This window comes from Amia ocellicauda, chromosome 3 (genome assembly GCF_036373705.1).
Source record: "Amia ocellicauda isolate fAmiCal2 chromosome 3, fAmiCal2.hap1, whole genome shotgun sequence".
Taxonomy (NCBI): Eukaryota; Metazoa; Chordata; class Actinopteri; order Amiiformes; family Amiidae; genus Amia; species Amia ocellicauda.
This window is the reverse complement of record NC_089852.1, coordinates 27,642,448-27,661,206: the sequence shown is the minus strand read 5'-3', so window position 1 is coordinate 27,661,206 and position 18,759 is coordinate 27,642,448. Positions and strand designations below refer to the sequence as shown.

The following is an 18,759-nucleotide window of genomic DNA, read 5'->3' as shown; positions in this document are numbered from 1 at the left end:
CTATAGAGTCCAGTGTTACATAATGAGTTAATCCCCCCACCGGTACCGTGCAGAGCAAGGAGCTGTCCACACTGCCTGTGATGCACCACTGTTTTCACCTCGCTTTTTTATTGCATTTTATTGGTTTATTTCTCCTCCCATTCCAAGAGCACATCGGCTTGCTGCCCGGTGAGAGGGCACTGCACCCACGTGTGTGTATATATATATGTATTAGGAGAGAGGTGGATTTACTCAGGGTATGTTGGTTGTCTCTTATGGGCTTAGAATTGTGTAAAATTGGGGATGGGATAAGTTAGGACATCCACTTACCTGTCTTAGTTTGCTTTTTTCCGTCTTCCTCCCCTATTCTTCTCCTGAGCTGCCTGGCCAGGTGCTTTTTGAGTCGGACTGCCTTGGCATGCAGCAGTGCTACACAAGATAAAAAAAAAAAAAAGACCCGTTGTGTTTGTTCTATTCCATGTCGTGTGTGTGTATCTGTGGAGTAGCACAAACGGGCTAAGGTTGTCCTTTTGTGTGTTTTTATTAACTAATTAGTTAGAAGTAGGTCACACCTGGCGTTTTGAAACTGCACTGCTGGTTTGTCCTGTTTCGGAGGGAGGGCAGGGTGGGCGTGTGCGGGGGACCGAAGGGGATGCTAAAATAAGCACACTTTATTTGTTTCCCTCCCTCAGTCTTCACGGCAGTAGGACTTGGACATGCAGCTCGTGTGCATGTGGGGCACGCGCTGAAAAACGGTGTCTAGATCCATCCAGGCCTTTATTAACAAAATGACACCAAATAAACCAATGCCGTATTTCCATATCCAGTGTGTTCGTTCCTGTACCGCTGGTTTGTCAGTTTGCCGCTGCAGGGTTACCTTGGCTCACGCAACCCAGTCTAGTGTCTAGTCTAGTCGCCCCCCCTCCCTTACCTTCTAATCCTTAATTATTTTAAGTGATTGGAAGCAGCAGGAGGGTCAGTCCAGTGATTACAGTAGTGGCTGGACCGCAGCCGGACAGCCCTGCCGGCGCTCCTCTGACCCCTGCCTCTCTGGACTGCACAGGGCGGCGGCTCCCAGCCCCTCCCCAGGCCCGGCAGTGTGTCTGCTAGAGGTTTTAGTTTGTATTCAGATTCTGTGATGCAAATTTCAAAGGTTGCCTGTTTTTTTTTTCTCCCCTTCCTCTCACACTGGGGTCTGTGACACGCCGCCTGGAGGCCCGGGGTCTTTGGACAGGCCGTAATTAGCAAAACATTGATAGATGTGTGCGCTGGGCGGCCTTCCAGCTGAGCCCCAGATTGACTAAATCGACACAACTCGGCCAACTAAAATGTGCTGCATTGATCGCCTAACGACTGACGCAACGGAGCGAGACTCCGACAGGACAGGCAGCCACAGACTCTTCGCGTTCCTCCCGGACCGCGGCAAGACACGACCCTTGGGAGCACAGTCATAGGAGCTCGAGTTTCATGCACCTTTGTGTGGGTTTTTTGTTTTTTCTGTGTGCGTCACTACTGTACACCTGCTACTTTTTATTTTATTTATGTTTTATTGTATGTTTTATTTCTTGACCCAAAATACAGCCGATGTTCAGGGAGGCAGATCCTGCTGCCGCTTTCTGTGGTTTAAGAACAGTGGCAACACTGAGCAGGACTGTGCAGGGAATAGAAATGGTCTCTCTTAAGCCGAAAAAGAAAAATGGTGCAATTAATGGCAATGCAAACCCAAAGGCTGTGTGACCCCCCCAGGCTGCAGCTCTGTCACTGAGGGAGGGGGCAGCTGGTTCTCAATAGGACAAATTGTGGACTGTGCCCCTCTCATTTTAGTCTTTCTTCTTGTTTCTTTCCTCCTCTCCGAGCCGGCTCTGCTGCGGCTGCACGGCGTTATTTGGGTTATGAGGAGGGGTGGGCAGGGGAGGGGAGTGGAGCCGTTGCGCAGGCCAGGTTAAAACCGAAAGTGGGGAACGTGGACCACTTCGGTGAATTAGAATATCGCTTAATCGCATAATCAGATCAAAGTGATTAAATCAATGGGGGAATGAGGTGGGGGGGGTTAATCTCCCATTACAGCTCAGCCCTCATAATGAATGGGCCGCACTGCCAGTTAACCTTTGATGCAGATCAGGCCACGGTGCTCCAGGGTGGCAGGGGGCAGTGATCCACTGAGCCGGGCCGGTAAAGTGGCTGTCCGGAGAGTCTAGAAGACCGGGGGGAGGATGAGGGGCCCCTCTGTGAATAACGACTTGTGTGGATAAATACATTAAATGGAAAACTCATGATTCTTAGCAAATAGGTCAATGACAACCACAACAAAAGGAAAGGCAAGAAAGAGGGGTGTGTGACTTCTGCCGTTTGATTTCACACCTTTCCCCAGGTGTTTCCCTCAGGTGCGCTGAGAGCTGCCTGAGAACAAAGCTAGGCGCCACACCTGCAGGACAGTCTCCTCCCCTCCCCTTCCCTCTCCTAACCTGTTTGTATCTATCTATCTATCCGTCTGTCTTTCTGTATGTCTCCCCGTCTGTGGCATGCTGGGAGTATAACCCTGGTGTTGACTGTTGCCGTTGATGTCCGAGTAGTTGTGAAGTGTGAGCACTACGTGTTCGAGTGTCGCCCGCTGTTCCGCACAAAATTCCAGGGCTATCGTCGCCATCTCGTGTAGGAACGCGCAACGTGTACCGTGTCGTAAGTAGCTTTTCCTGCACATTTCAACACACAGACAAAAAACAACGAGGCAAAAACCCAACTGACTCCAGCTACAGTCACCGTTTAACAACCTGACTGGCTCAGCTTTCAAACCCGCTCAACAGGAACCCAGCTGCCCTTAAGACACTCCTCTGACTGAAAACCGCCCCGGGCCTGTTCACATCCCTGTTACATAGCACAGCACCAGCTTGGGATGCATACCGGGCCATCTAGGACCAGTCCATCACAGAGTGCAAGAGCAGGAAGGCCTCCAGCAGGAGCAGATCAGCCTGTGCGGCTCATAGGGTTGGCTCGTTGTGTAGAATCGACGCAACAGGGGAAGCCACAAGGTCTCCGCTCAGCAGGGAAACAGAAACTGCAACCTTGCACTGCACATTCAGCACCCCCCCACCCCCCCACGAAGGGAGTTTCCAGTGTGTTGGGAATCCCTACAGCTCATGTGAAAATCCCGGGAAGGCTACTGTGTGTTTTTACTGGTTTTGTTTCTTGGCTTCTTGGAAGAGGCCTGGGAGCGTTCCTCTGGGGCAGGAAGTGAACGCAGTGTTGTTTATCCCCGGCTGTGTCCGGCAAAACACACCGCTGAGCCTCAATTCTCTCTCTCACTCTGGGAATTAGCACGTCTTGTTTTTAACTGTGTGTGTGTGCATGTATTTTTTTAAATGTTTTTTTTACACTGGACCTCTGCTGTAGAGAGGAGGGAGGGAGAGAAAAAGAGGGGGGGAGGACTGTGAGAAAGAAAGGAAGAAAGAGAGCAATGGACATCAGTGACCGGTTGATGTGGCTGGATAGATAGAGGCTTGAAAAACAGAAAGTCGCTCTGTTACATTACACAGCTGCTCCAGCTGAGGGAGTGAGGCTGGGGAAGGTGGGGGTGGCATGAGGTGGGGGGCATATCTGTGAACATTATGTCTGAGGGGTCCTGCACAGCCACAGCTCCCCCAATCCCCCCTGCCTCCCCCTTTAGCTGTGTCACACTACCCCCTATTGTGGCAGCCTGGCCACTTGCACTGTGGGTGTCCTGCTGGGAAAGCAAGTGTGTTTTCCCCAGTGCACTGCATTATTTATTTTTGTTGCACTCTTCTGTAATGTGGACTGTCCATGTCACATTTCTGCATGGAGGGAGAGGGGAGTGTAGAATAGGTATGTGTGTCTGGTGTTACGCCTCCCGGTCCGCCAAAACAAAGCAAAGAATAATGAAGAAATAAAGTTAAAAACACATACACACACAAAGGATGAAAAGATAAAAGCGAGCGAGCGTGCCAGAGAGAGAGAGAAGCCTCCTGCTGTAGTGTGCTGGTACGTAGGAGGAGTGCTATTGTTCTCTTCTCTCTGGTGTTCAAACTGCAGCCTCCCCCCCCCCCCGCCCCACAAGCTGTTGCTGCAGCCCAAGGGCCTTGCACTGGAGCTGGGCACAAAGGAGCGAGGTGACCCCTCTGGTATCGCTCCCCCACTCCTGGGCTTTCCGAACACGCTTCTGGACTCACTCGGACGCCCACGCGCCCAGCACCCACGCCGTCACCCGGAGCCTGCTGCCGCCTGCTGCAGTGCATTGTGGGGCTGGGGGGAGCAGTGAGTCACTCCAGCTAGCGATGCAGAAAAGTGCCTCTCGGAGACGGGCAAACTTTCACATGGCAACAGCGCTCGGAGGAGAAGGAGAGAGAGAAGGAGGGAGAGAGCGAACGAGGGTGTATATGGGAGAGGGAGAGAGCGTGTGTATGGGAGAGGGAGAGAAGGGGAGAGAGCATGAGAGAGAGAGAGAAAAGGAGAGTGTGTGAAAAAACGAGCGAGAGGGAGGGAAGGAGGACTAAGCCAGTGGCCATGTGAAACTGTTTAAGCTGTTATGCAAAAAGGGTTTTTTTTTTTTTTCCCTCTCTCTTTGTACCCCCATAATTATTACATAATCTACTTACTGCTGAGTGTCTGATTAACTGTGGTGGCCGAGCAGACAGAGTTGGGAGAGGGAGAGAGAGAGATAGGGGTCTATTTTTCCCACTTTTTTTATATTATTTTAATCATAGAATTTTATAAAAACCCAAACTTCCTCGGGAATTGAGTCCGAATAACCTTTGTATTGTATTTTTTCCAGTTTTAATTGTCCTTGCGGTGCGGTTGAATAAGCACGGTCCAAGTGGCGCTCACACCCTGCACTTAAACAGACCGGCTGGGCGTCTGCTATGTGTGCCATGACGGGACGGCACAGACGTCTGCTGTATTTTCAGTGCAAACGCCAGAGGCCAGGCCAGCTGATGGCCATGTAGTGGGGGCACTGAGGGAAAAGGGGGGGGGCATTTGTCAGCACATGAGTTCACTTTGTGGGCAAGCGTGTGTGCATTGGAGCTGTATCACAAAAAATCAGTCAAGGCCAGTCCCAGTCAAGGGAGAGAGAGATGGACAGCGACGGACTGAAACACAGATCATAGGTCAAAACAATACAGAGCGACAGGCAGAGATAAAGAACGAGGGAGAGGGAGAGGGAGAAGGGGAGGGAGCCGAATAGTTATATACCAGTGTTACAAGTATGAGCAAAGTTCAAAACAACAGAGTGAGCTGGAGATAATGACAAACTTCAGGGAAACAAACAACGCACACACACACACGTAATCACAAGAGAGACATGCACGCACACACACACATGCGATCACAAGGCCTGATCTGTTTGCGATGGAGACGGCCAGGCTGGCAGACAACGCCACCACAACATACACAACTGGGCCAGAGAGAAAGAGGGAGAAGGAGAAAGGAGGGGGGAGAGTTACACAGATCAGGCACAGCCAGCTGGGTCGCCCTATAGCCGAGGACTTGGTGAGGTTTATGTAATGACACGTTTGCCCATCAGCCACTGGAGTCTCCAGTTCTGTTTCTCCTTCCTGCTGTTTTGCGCCACGTTCACAGAGCCTCTCCGCAGGCTGCGGCCGTGCTGTACTGACAGGAGAAGCAGCTGGGCAGCAAGCAGGGAAAAGAGAGGAGAGAAACTAACTTAAAAAATCAAAAACAAAATCACTGTGCCTATTGGGGAGGGGAAAAGAAAACATAAAATAAGAGCGGCAGGGTGCGAACACTTGCTTCTCTCCCACACTTGTTTACCCAGAGAATAACATTGGAAAGTTTCCGGCGGTTACAAATTAATAGGATCGTGACCACACCCTTCTGACTGTTCCTCCGTTTCAAAAGAAATAATCGCTCTTAGAAAAACAAGAAAGGAATGGTGTTTGGATGTGGGAGAGAGCTGACGCACAAACCCCAGGTGTGAAGCGAGCACCAGTCCGCACTCGGGAGCCCTGAGTGGAGCTACGCGGCAGTGCACTGTGGGACAGGTTAACAGGCTGCTCCAGGACAGGGGCTGTTTGAAGAGGACTGGGGGGAGGCCATTTTTCTAAGGTCAAGGAGAGTCCACACATGCTCTATGGGGTTCTCATGCTCATTGCATGCTATTGTCACAAGAGTTGTGTAGAGGTTTTTGCTGGGCAGAATTGGGGGGCTTGGGGTACTGCTGAGAAGAGGGTTGACTTGGTTTATTCCACACACCCCCCACACACCATTTTCATCTCCACCACTCTCAGTGTCTGAAACACTTCTGGCTTTCGGAAACGCACCTGCTTTTAATTTCCATGTGTGAAAAGGGAGAGGGCGAGGGAGATTAGGAGAGAGGGACAGAAGGGGAGAGAGAGTGAGAAGGAAAGGGGATGAAGAGAGAGAAACAAATATGCATAAATCAGAGCACTAACATGTAAACTGTGGTGGATTTTTTCTTTTATTACATTTTTTTAACTTTTCTCACACCTCGTGGGCGTAGAATAACTAACTGAGACCTCTCCAGTCTCCTGTCTCTGTCATAACAGTTAGAGAGGGAGGGAGGGAGGGAGAGCAAGAGCAAGCAAATGTTTCTGCAGACAAACAGTCGAGCCCAAGGTTAGGAGGCAGTGCCACCCTGCATTGAACCTCTGAACCAGAAGCTGCTCTCTGCTGAACAGCTTCCCCCAGTCCCTGGGGCTGGCTGCAGAAGAATCAATAAAACCCAAAGAAAATAACCACGTTTTGTTTTGTTTTCTTAGCGTTTTGTTTTTGTTTTGCGGTTATGGTTGCTGTGTTGTTCCCCTCTGGCTGCATTGTTTCTGTGCCGGGTGTCTTATCCTCTTATCCTCTTTGCTGAGACTCCCTGGAGGAACAGAGGCACATGGGTTTCTCATTGGCCCAGTTGAAGGTCCCAGTTAGGAGAGAGAGGAGGAATAATAGAGAGAGAGAGAGAGAGAGAGAAAGAGAGAGCGAGAGAGGCAGAGGCAGGCAGGCAGGAATGGAAAGACAGATACAGACAGAGGCAGAGAGACCAGGATGTGGAGAAAGATATCGGGAGACTGGAAAGAAGATTAAGGAGAACAAGTTAGATAGAGAGAGAGAGATTGGCAGACAGGGAGAGAGATGGTGTGTGTGTGTGTGTTAGTGTGAGAGAGAGAGAGAGAGAGAGAGAGAGAGAGAGAGAGAGAGAGAGCCCACTTCAGCATGCAGCAGTGGGAGGAAGTGTGGCTGCTGCAGAGACCTCTCCACCGTTTCATAAACCCACACACTCGCTCTGAGTGAACAGGGGGAGGGAAGAGCTACTTATTGTTTTTGCTGTTTCTGTCTTTGCTTTTGAGAGAGAGAGAGACCTGTCTTTAATGTAAGAACAGCTATTTCTGCTCGCTGTAAAGTGCTATTCTAGGCCATTAATTAAGAGCTAATTGAGAGCTGTCATACTGAGACAGCCCCCCGCCCCCTCCTGTCCTGCTGTATTGTGGGCTTCATATTTCATTTATCTGATCTGATGTCTCTTCCATGCTCTTGGTTTTAATTTGGTGCATTTTGTTCCTCTGGCTGTAGTGGGTGCTCTGTCCCAATAGGTGGTGTTGCATTAAAATGATCAACACAGAGCCATAAGATTGAATTTATTTGTTCATTTTTTTGCATTAGTTCTGCTTCACAAACCCCAAACCCAAGTTAGAGGCCCCATGAGGGCCGAGTGCTCAAACCGATCTTAACTCTGCAGTATTTTGTTTAATTTAGTTTGAAACTGAAAATACTGTTTTATTGTATATAGTATTTTACATTTACATAAAAACAATTCAATTTTTTAATACTTATGATTTAAAATCTTTTAAAATCAATTCTTAAAATCACTTAAAAAAAATTTAAAATCTTTGTGATTTTAACGAAAAACAAAACAATTAACTTCAAATAAACGTGCACAAAACAACAAAACAAATGTGATTAAAGCAAAACTGCTCACCAACATAAAAGTCAAATACATTGAAAATAACTGAAAATGCATTGGACAAAATAAAGAAACAATTAAAAAGGTAAAAATAAAAAACAAACAAAAAAGGTCCAATGCATTTAAAATTAAATCCAAGACGGACAATGTATTTGACAAAAGAATATAACAAAACTAAACCGAAAAAACCCTAAACAATTAGTGATTTAAAAACAAGTAAATCTTTAAAAACAATTAAGATTCATTTTTTAAATCGTTTTAAAAACAATCATCCATAAAATGATTAAAAGATCTTGGACTCGGGCTCCAGCAGGGGGAACTGACCGTCCCCGGAGGTGGGTCCCATCATTTGAAACTGAAAAGCCAAATCATTTTCTTCAGAGCACCTGAACATTCAGCCCCAGACTCTCTCTCTCTCACTCTCTCTCTATCCCCCCCCCACCTTCACCCAGGAGTCATTTAATCAGTGCCACTAAACTCTGTGTCTCCTGGGAAACGGAGCTGCCATACGTTTTAATGCAAAGAGGTTTACTGGGAGCAGCTTGCTCGGCTCTGGGTTTGCAGCAGGAGCAGCAGAGATCAGATAAGAGGAGCACAGCAAAGTGTGAGGGGGCGAAGGAGCGAGGGAGGGAGCGTGCACGCGCGCACGAGAGCGAGAGAAAAGAGGAAAATGAGATAGAAAGGAATGAGTCAGAGAGGTGGGCTGAAGTTGCCGTGATCTAGAGCATGAAAAAGGAAAAACAATAAGCATAATACAAGTTAGTGGACCTCAATCAAACATGGAAAAGTACCAGCGACACTGTCAACCCCACAGTGCCAGTGAAAATGGGCGGAGTCAGAGGACGTGTCTGAGCTGCCCCCTCCCCCTCCCGCCTCTATCCTGCCAGCAGGGCTTGATGCCAGCATCCAGTTCCAGTAGCCCCACTCTGTTCCTGTCTCTTATGAAAGTGTGCTCCTCTGAGTAGAACCAGCGCATCCAAAAGGACAGCAATTATGTATAATACCATTAAAATATATATAATATGAACTACCCAGTCAGTCTATTTGTTTCCCCCTCATTGTAAATTGGAGCTCTTCTTGTGATGTGTGATGCTCAGCCGGGCCTGTGGGAGTCTCCATCTTTATTTATTTGTTAATTTATCTGCTCTAGAGTTCTCACCTGTCCTCGGAGGACTCCAGGTTTCCTTTGCATGCGGAGGGGCAGTCGGGGTGGTTTTGCTGTCTGCGGTCTGGGCTGGGCTGGGCCGGGCGCAGTCTCGTGGTGTCTCTGCGTGTCCGGGCCTGTCTCTCAGCGCTCTTCTCTGCTGTTGTGTTTCAGAGACCCTGCTGGATGACTTCATGCTCACACATCCCATCTTCCTGCCGCCCGACAAGTTCCAGCAGGTCCTACTACAACAGTATCCTTCCCAGAATGTCACACCCACCCTGGCGCTCCTGCCAACAGCATCACCACACGCTTGAATGGAGGGGGGCCGCGTTGTTTGTGTGTGAGTGTGAGTCTGGGAGCCAGTTTTGAGTCACGTGTTTATTTTTTAACTTGTGTCTGTGTATGTATGTCAACCTTGTGTGTCCACGGGCAAGTGCATTGGGTACGCGTGTTGGCGTGTGAATGTGTAGGTGTGTGCATGTGCACGCGTGTAGTTGTGTGCGTGTGTTGGGATACCGTCCTCGGTCCGTGCTGCTCCACGTTTCTCCTTAACCCCCGACCCCCCCCAGGTTCCGCGCCGACGGGAAGCAGAGCGAAGGCTGGCAGGGCTGGGACGGCGCGGACAGGAAACAGACGGTGCTGAGCGTGGCGTTCCGCTACCTGGAGACGTACCGAGAGCTGCTGCAGGAGGAGGGAGAGCGATCGCACCAGTTCCCCAAGGTACTGCCCCACTGCACAGCACAGACGCACACAGCACAGGGGAACTCCCAGCCTCAAGGCCTCCCCAATCTTAGCCGCTGTTCGATGATTCTGGAAGACTCTGAGTAGATTCCCCCCCCCCCCCTGCGGGGCTGCCCTCCCCTGCTTAAGATACCAGCCATTCAGCCCAGTGCTGTGGGGTCCTAGTCTTGGAGGCCTGCACTATTATTTTGTTTATTTTTTTTTCAGTCACTGCATTGTCTCATTTCTCTTGCTAAACACCCAGTCGAGCAGGGTTTTCAGGTGGGGGGGGACCTACAGCACTGACTGCATCCCTCTCTGGGCAGGGTCCACACGACTGGTTCTGCCTGTCCACTTCAGCAGTTCAGTTCATTAGAATCATTTTTGAGGATTATTCATTCCTGATGTTGTTATGGCTGCTTTTTTTGTACACTGATTTGTGTGCATGTGTGAGTTTTTATTATTTACACAGGTTTTGGCACTGATTTATGTGCATGTGTGTGTTATTTTCACAGTCATATTCAGATATTTAATGGGGAAAAGTCCCATAGGTATATCAGTTCTCGGGACTCTCTGTGCTTATCGATAGATGCCAGCTGAACAGCGCTCAGCCGGGCTGCGCTTATCTCGGCCCGTGCATCTGCGTCTGATTGTTGTTCCTGGCAAGGGAGAGAATCCTCTTTGAAAATGGAGGAACTGACTCAGCAGATTTTGTATGGGCGTTCTTGTCAGATTGCTTTGCTAGCTCTTGCAGGTTTCCCCTGACGCGCCCGATGCAAAGTTTGCAAAAAGCCACTTTCTAAACTAATCATCTGTTCCTCTGTTCCTCTCTCCTCCCTGCGCCTGTCCCCCACCCCCCACCCTGCCGCATGTCAGGAGCTGTACCTGTGTGCTGCACAGGAGCTGAGCCGCTACCCCGAGCTGGTAGAGGATGTTCTCAAACTACAGCGTTGGACTGAGATCCTGCAGAGCCAGTGAGTGTCACAGCAACCCGCACAGTCCCGCACCCTGCAGCACAATGCAGCACCCTGCAGCACAGTCCCACACACTGATACATCCTGCAGCACAGTCCCACACAGTTCCCATGTGCAGAGTGTGTGCAAACAGGAAGAAATGAGAGCCTAATGTCTGTCTGTCTACAGGGTGGAGGAGGACAGAGACAGCAAGAAGAAGCAGGTGCGACCGCTTTTCAGACACTTCCGCCGCATCGACGCCTGTCTGCAGCCGAGAGAGGCCTTCCGAGGGTCTGACGAGAGTGAGTGACCCCTGACCTTTCACCCTTCACCCTTCAGTGGTGTGGTGCCTCAAAGAAGCAGCGAATTAATTTAGATGAAGGCTTTCCTTGTTATTAACCCTTTCTGTCTGTCTGTGTAGAGCAGACTGCATTTTCAACCGTCACTGTCAGTCAGTCAGTTATTTAACCCCGTCTGTCTGTCTGTCCCGTGTCCGCAGTCTTCTGCCGGGTTTACACACCGGACCACTCGTATGTGACGATCCGCAGCCGGCTGTCCTGCAGCGTGGGCGAGATCCTGGCGCTGGTGCGGGAGAAGCTGCAGTACAGCGAAGAGCAGCCCGCCCGGCAGGGGGCGCTGGTGTTGGTCGCGGTCACCTCCGCTGGGGGTAAGGACTGACCCTGCGCTCTGGCTACACACACTGATGCACAAGTTCAAAGACAGCCGCTGACCATAGCTATAACAGCATTGATAACCGGATCACAGGTGGCCTCTGATACACACATGCATGTAAGCAGACTGATACACAAACACACACACACTGATGCACGCTGAGAGCCAGACTTCATCCACTGTGAGCTCCGCCTGACCAGTCATGATTTACACACAGTATTTATGACATCAACCTGTTATGGGAATCCCCACTGTTTACTGATACTAAGGGTGTGCGTCTCTGTGTGTCTGTCTGCATCAGCCGTCAGTCCTATAGTGCCGTCTGTCTGTCTGTAGCAGTCAGTGTTACTAACGCAGCCTGACTGTCTGTGCAGAGAAGGCCCTGTTCCGGCCCAGCGATGAGGCGGTCTTCACCACGCTGGGTGTCAACACGCATCTCTTCGCCTGTGAGCCGCAGGAACTGGAAACACTGGTGAGACTGGGCTGAGGGAGCGGGGGGTACAGTCTGAGGTGAAAATGAAAGAAACCGCAGAGTAACAAACCTGTTCTTCAGTGTTTGTAGCGGTGGTTGTTCAAGGGACTGGTGGTGCTCTGCACATATAGTATTGAGCTGTTGAGCTGTGAGCTGTTTATACTGGCAATCCTGACACCCCACCCCCACTCTCTCACCCCTCTCTCAGCTGCCCCTGCCTGAGGAGATCCACTGGTCACCTGGTGACAGCAAACTGCATGACATGAGTGCTGAGGAGGTGTCCAATCAGCTGGTGGCATTCGACTGGGAGCTGTTCAGCTGTGTGCATGAGGTGGGTGGGACTTAATTCATGCCATCACAGTATGAAGGGAGAGGGAGGAGGAGGAGTTATTGGGGCGATCAACTTAGAACAGTGGGAGGGGCTTAACGAAGGATCAAATCGCAGGAGTGGGACAGTCCAGGTTCGTGCTGCTGTCTTGCACCGTGTCTCTGACCCCCTGCACTGTGTTCTGTCGCCATAGGTGGAGTTCGTGTGCTACGTCTTCCACGGGGAACAGGCTCGCTGGCGCCCCCTGAACCTGGAGCTGGTACTGCAGCGCTGCAGCGAGGTGCAGCACTGGGTAGCCACAGAGATCCTGCAGTGCCAGTCCCTGCCCAAGAGGGTGCAGCTGCTGCGCAAGTTCATCAAGATCGCAGCACTGTGAGTGGGGGGGCTGGGAGGCGTGGGTGGGGGGGTATGGGGAGTGGGGGGCGGGGCCCGGGGTGGAGGGTATTTAAAGGAGTGTGTTTTGCAGGTGTGTTAATGCAGTGTGTTTTGCAGGTGTAAGCAACAGCAGGACCTGTTGTCATTCCTGGCCGTGGTGCTTGGCCTGGACAACCCTGCGGTCAGCCGTCTGCGGCTCACCTGGGAGGTATGAGTCTCTGAAACCCACTGACCGATGCACGGACCCACTGACGGACTCAGTGACACACTGATAACGACGGACGCACTGACACCCACACTCACACGACACTGAGACCGACACCAATGCACCAGTGACCCACATACTGACACGGACGTGCTCTACTCTGACTCCCCAGTGCTGTCACCCATCCACTGCCCCCCCCCTGCCCCTGACCCCCCGGTGTTAATCTGTTTTTGTTTTTTTGTGTGGCAGGGGCTGCCGGGGAAGTTTAAGAAGCAGTTCCAGCAGTTTGAGAGCACTGTGGTGAGTAACCTCTGTTAATAGGGTTATATGAGTGTAGTTTCCAATTATTGCACAATTAGTTATCTGGTCAACACGTGGAGCCTCAAGTGGTCAGTTAACGTCCAGCTGAATGACCGGTCAGCTCGGAAGCAGCCAAAACCAGAAGTGTAGACCCCAGAAGTCACTCACGGATAAGGTGCTTTGGATTCAGACAGCACCTTATCAATGGGATCAAATAGCTGCCAGGATGTTCTTCGTTTACTTAAAAAAAAAAAAAAAAAAAAAAAAAAAAACACACTTCTTGTCCCTTTTAAAGCTAAACAATTAAAATAAAATATATATATGTCATCAGATCTCAAGTTAACAACAGTAATAATGATGATATCAATAAAATGACTGTAGAGTCGGGCAGGAAGGCACGCTGAGAGAGGCAGAGTCCTGCATCACGACGCATTGCGCAGGAACGGTCAGGGTTTATCAGAGCTGTTCTAAACCCCGCCCCCTCTCCACAGGACCCGTCCAGGAACCACAAGTCCTACCGTGACCTCATCTCCAGTCTGCGCCCGCCCGTCATCCCCTTCACCCCGCTCCTGCTGAAAGGTGAGCTATCATTCAATCCTGTCAATCATTCAGGCAACTCCCGAGAGAGTAGAGCATAAAAAGAGGAGATAAACAGAGAAGCAGGTGAAGGGACGATCCACAACCCATCTCTTCCCTGGGCTCTTGTCTCTCAGTGGGCTTCTCTGTGATCGTTTCTGTCAGTTTTGTGAAGCATGTACACATGCACGCACTCCCGCCAAACCCCCATCACGCGTGCGCCGTCGCTCTGCTTGAGGCGAGCTCTGAGCCCCGGCAGCCGCCCCTGCGGTCAGGAGTCAACAAACGCACAGCGCTGCAGCCGCTGCCCCTCTCTCCCCCTCTCTCCCCAGCAGAAGCCTTCTTGCACAGCTGGCCTCCAGATGTGACTTTTAAAAAGAAAATAATTAAATCAAGAACATAATAAAAACTTTGTATTTTTTATAAACGCTCTCACCCCAGATGCTGCAGCTGTGGGATTTGGGCTGAACTGCTTTATTAGAGACCAGATTTAAGCCCCTCTGCAATTAACACTACTTAATCCCCAGCTCTGACCACAACACCCCCAACCCCCACTACCCCTCTCCATTCTCCTCCCCTCCTCCAGTTCTTTAATCAGCGGAGTGGGACACTGGGATCTGAGGCAGCCTGCTCGACTCCCGCTGCCTCTCCTCTGCCTCGGGAATTTGGGCACTGACCCCCTTAATCCCCCCCCGTGCTGCCCCACTGCAGTGCATCTCCGCCCTCTGGGCCCTGGGTTTCATTCCCCTGTGAAGTGGGCTGTTTTGAGGCCGGTGGCCCCCTTGCATAAGCCCTGGCCTGATTGTGTAACCGGCAGTCATGTTGTTGTTGTCTGCTTGGTTTTCCATTTGGGACTGATGGGGGAAGAGAGGGAAAGCACCCCCGCGAGGAACACTGACCCTGTGCAGGCCGCAGTCAGTGAATTTACCACATGCTCAGTAGGATGTGAAATGAAAACCTTCCACATTTGATACTGTACCTATTCAGTGGAAGCAGGGCTGCTGGGTGAATCGTAATGTCACAAAAGGTGACCCCAGTGCTGCCCGAGCATTCCAGAGGTCAGAGGTCAGCTGGAATTCCAGTCATTCCCCCCAGCCTGGGCTTGTCTCTCACACACTATCTCTCTCTCTCTCCACAGACTTGACATTCCTGCATGAGAGCTGCAAGACCTTCCACGGAGACCTGGTCAATTTTGAGAAAATGGTGAGTCGTCTTGCCGGGGGTCGCCCACTCTCACTCCCACAGCCCTGTGTGCAGTTGATGTCATCGGTGCTGTGAGAAGACATGAGGCTGTAGCCATGAACACAGGCAGCTGTGTAGTTGGGTCCTCCCAGTTTGTGACATCAGCATCCCCATGTCCCCCCCCCGTGGGTGCTGTGTGCCAGGCTGATGTTAGGACGCCTCTGTGGTTCTGGCTCCCAACTCCTCTCACATCACTGAGGAACACACAGTCCTGGGTGGGGCCCGGACACACACTGGCAAACACTGATACACACACACACGCGCACACACAGACCTAGTAAAATGCACACACAGACATGCATAGTATAACAGACACACCGAGACTCACACTCACACAGTAAAACTGCGAGTCATACTGTCACACTCATACACAGACTGGAATGCACTGAAAGACACACACTAGGACACTCCAAGACAGACACACGCACTGAGATGCACATTCTCCATTTTAACCGTAGTGCTTAAAGCATGCAACAAACCACAAAAAAATATTACTTTGGAAGTAACTGAAGTGGAAACCTCAGCGTTGCCTCATGCAGCGTCATCAGGAAATGCATTTCATATATAAATAAATAAGTAAATTGCCAGGTACAACTGTGGGAATTCAATGTGGTGTAATGGCTGCTGTCAGTGCCACAGGGCCAAGTGTGGCTCATTGCTCTCTCTCTCTCTCTCTCTTTGAAATTCAAAACAAGCTTTATTGGCATGACATGTTTCCAGGTATTGCCAAAGCATGTACGATACAGGTGATGCATAAAAACAAGAAAAAATATATTTATAGATTGATTGATTAAAAATAAATTGATAAATTATAATCTCTCTCTATCTCTCTCTCACTCTCTCAGCACAAGGTGGCAGAGATGGTGAGGACAATCCGGAGGTACAGGAGCACTCCACTGGGTGAGTGCGGGGGTCACTGGAGGGCACGCTACTGTGTAATCAACACAGCAATATGGCACGGCATTACAGCCCTATAGCACTACTTCAGCACAGCTTGACAGCGCTGGGCTGCACTGACGGCTGGGGTCTCCAGTGAGGGGCAGAGCAGAGAACCCAAAAGAAGTCAGGGCAGCTTTCGCCCATTTCCGTCCCTGAGCGCTGGGTTAGCCCGCGGCCGGGGCGAAGGGAGGGTAGAGTGTCTGGGGTGAGGGGAGGGCAGGATGAAAAGGCACAGGCACAGACCTGCCCTGTCTCTGGAACAGGACTCGCCTGGGGAGAGAGGGAGAGAGAGAACAGGAACATGCTGTCTGTTTGTGTCTCTCTCTCCTTTGCCGGTTTACCTGTCTGTCAGTCTCCCGAGCTACCCTAGAAATGACACAGTTGCCATAGAAACGGCAGGCGGGTGCTGCAGTGTGGTGCAGGGTGTCCCCGAGACGCCTGCACTGCTGTGGCTGAATGCGCAGTGTGGGATAGTGGATCTATATTGACATCTAGCGGTCATATCCTGCCAGTGCACCTGAGTGTTTGAGCCACAGTGCTTGCTTTACAGCTTAATATTTAAACACCGATCAGCCATAACACTATGACCACTGACAGGTGAAGTGAGTAACACTGATAATCTCGTTATCAATTCACCTGTCAGTGGGTGGGATATATTAGGCAGCAAGTGAACATTTTGTCCTCATAGTTGATGTGTTAGAAGCAGGAAAAATGGGCAGCTTAAGGATCAGAGCGACTTTGACAAGGGCCAAATTGTGATGGCTAGACGACTGGGTCAGAGCATCTCCAAAACTGCAGCTCTTGTGGGGTGTTCCCGGTCTGCAGTGGTCAGTACCTATCAAAAGTGGTCCAAGGAAGGAAAAGTGTGTTGGTGTTGACTTGGCCTCCAAATTCCCCAGATCTCAATCCAATCGAGCATCTGTGGGATGTGCTGGACAAACAAGTCCGGTCCATGGAGGCCCCACCTCGCATCTTACAGGACTTAAAGGATCTACTGCTAACGTCTTGGTGCTAGATACCACAGCACACCTTCAGAGGTCTAGTGGAGTCCATGCCTCGACGGGTCAGGGCTGTTTTGGCGGCAAAAGGGGGACCTACACAATATTAGGCAGGTGATCATAATGTTATGGCTGATCGGTGTATCTTTACACTTAACAATCTCTCTCTCTCTCATCAGCGCTGGACTCAGAGCCCTCTCCCTCCCACCTACAGACCAAGGCGTATGTGCGACAGCTGCAGGTGATCGACAATCAGAACCTCCTGTTCAACATGTCCTGCAAGCTGGAGCCCAAAGATGTTTGAGCCCCTTCCCACCCCGGACTCACCCACTCCCTATCCCCCCCCCCAACCGTGTGTAAACCTCAGAAGACGCCTCCCTGGTTCCCTCTTGATGGCATGACGGGTGAAGCACAGGATTTTCTTATTGCGATGGAGCCTGGGCATTAAGCTAAAGCCTGCAATGAACTGGCGAGCTGTTTGTGGAGCTCAAACCTGACTCGGCTGGTCTCCCTCCCCTCTGCGATGCTGTACCGTGCCGTGCTGTACTGTACTGTTGCTGCACTGTGCCGTACTGTGCCGTACTGTGCTGTGCTATGCTGTGCTGTTGCTGCACTGTGCTGTACTATCCGCACCCGCCAACCCAGCGCTCACCGAGCCACACAGACTGGTGTTTTCTGAGCCGAGGCAATGCCGAGTCCTCCAAATCTGATGGCTGGTACCGTCTGGAAAGGGATAAGGCCAGCCCCGCCCCCCCCCTCCCCCTTCTTCTTCTTTTCATTCGGGCACTTACAACGGACAGCTAACCGGCAGCCACCAGGGGTCCTGCAACAGGAAGTCCCCCCTCTTTGTCTGTGATGACCTGTGCACTTAACACTTCCTGGAGTACACTGAACCCCCACTGGCTGCCGTGCACCTTGTATCATAGTGTTGTAAATACTGTACATAGAAACAAAAAGATGGAGACTTTATTTTATGTATGAGAACAGATGGTATATTACAGAGATTTTTTTGTTGTTTTTTTGTATGCGTGGCTTTTGATAAAGGCCTGACACACTACAGGTTTGTACATAGACACGGTGAGACTACGTGTTCCAAGTGGAAAGCTATTCTTTTTTTTTGTAAAGAAGTCAGTGTTTACAATCCTCCCCTCCTAACTCAGATGTATAAAACAGATGGACAGACAGACAGACGGACATGGTAAAGCTGGCAGATGTTCTGCATGAAATACGCAACTGGAACCCTGTGGTCTGTGCTGTCTGACACTACGCTCTGAATAAACTGCGTTCTGCACAACACGCCCTCGACCTCTCACTTTCTTGCTGTGTTTCGACTCGGCTGAACTTGTGGTAGACGTAAAGCTGATCCCACACTGAAAGGATCTTTAGATTTACCATATGGTAGGATTGTGTGATCCTTATATTTGTCATGCAACACAAATGGCTCCCTTTGTTTTATATAGTTATATATTTATTTTATAGGTTGTGGAATAATATATATATATAGTAGAACTAAACCTCGCCATATACTTTCAACCTTTAAAAATGTGGATTAGAGGGGGCAGGCAGGGAAATGGAGGACTGGGAGGGAGGGTGGCTGGTAACCGGCATGGAAGAGATGGGGAAAGAGAGAGAGAGGGAAATGATGACAAGCACACATGCAAACTCGCACTAAATGATTAAGTGTTATATCTCTAGACACGTTATTGTTAATATTCATGCATGGTACCTCAATGCAAACCAAATGCTTATCTTGGATCACCAGCAGCATAAGCCATGAGAAAAAGACCAACACACCTACAAAACAAATAATCAATTGAATACATTATACATAATCAAATTCAAGATAAAACGTGTCCCCAACCACGATGGCGCCGACGCTGTTCCGTTTTAAAATCATACACGTGTAGC

At 50.2% G+C, this 18,759-nt stretch overlaps 1 protein-coding gene across 1 annotated transcript in view; it reads left to right on the top strand.

The window, feature by feature from the left end:
- Positions 1–18,147, top strand: part of rapgefl1 (Rap guanine nucleotide exchange factor (GEF)-like 1) — a 19,620-nt gene extending 1,473 nt beyond the window's left edge. The window contains exons 2-15 of the mRNA XM_066698780.1: positions 9,243–9,321; positions 9,641–9,791; positions 10,668–10,765; positions 10,934–11,046; positions 11,244–11,411; positions 11,791–11,888; positions 12,097–12,219; positions 12,410–12,588; positions 12,709–12,799; positions 13,046–13,096; positions 13,588–13,675; positions 14,811–14,875; positions 15,760–15,814; positions 17,031–18,147. Coding sequence (XP_066554877.1) covers positions 9,243–9,321; positions 9,641–9,791; positions 10,668–10,765; positions 10,934–11,046; positions 11,244–11,411; positions 11,791–11,888; positions 12,097–12,219; positions 12,410–12,588; positions 12,709–12,799; positions 13,046–13,096; positions 13,588–13,675; positions 14,811–14,875; positions 15,760–15,814; positions 17,031–17,155 — 1,484 coding nt within the window. The 3' untranslated portion in view covers positions 17,156–18,147. The remainder of the gene's footprint in view (positions 1–9,242; positions 9,322–9,640; positions 9,792–10,667; positions 10,766–10,933; positions 11,047–11,243; positions 11,412–11,790; positions 11,889–12,096; positions 12,220–12,409; positions 12,589–12,708; positions 12,800–13,045; positions 13,097–13,587; positions 13,676–14,810; positions 14,876–15,759; positions 15,815–17,030) is intronic.
- The last annotated feature ends 612 nt before the right edge of the window (positions 18,148–18,759 follow it).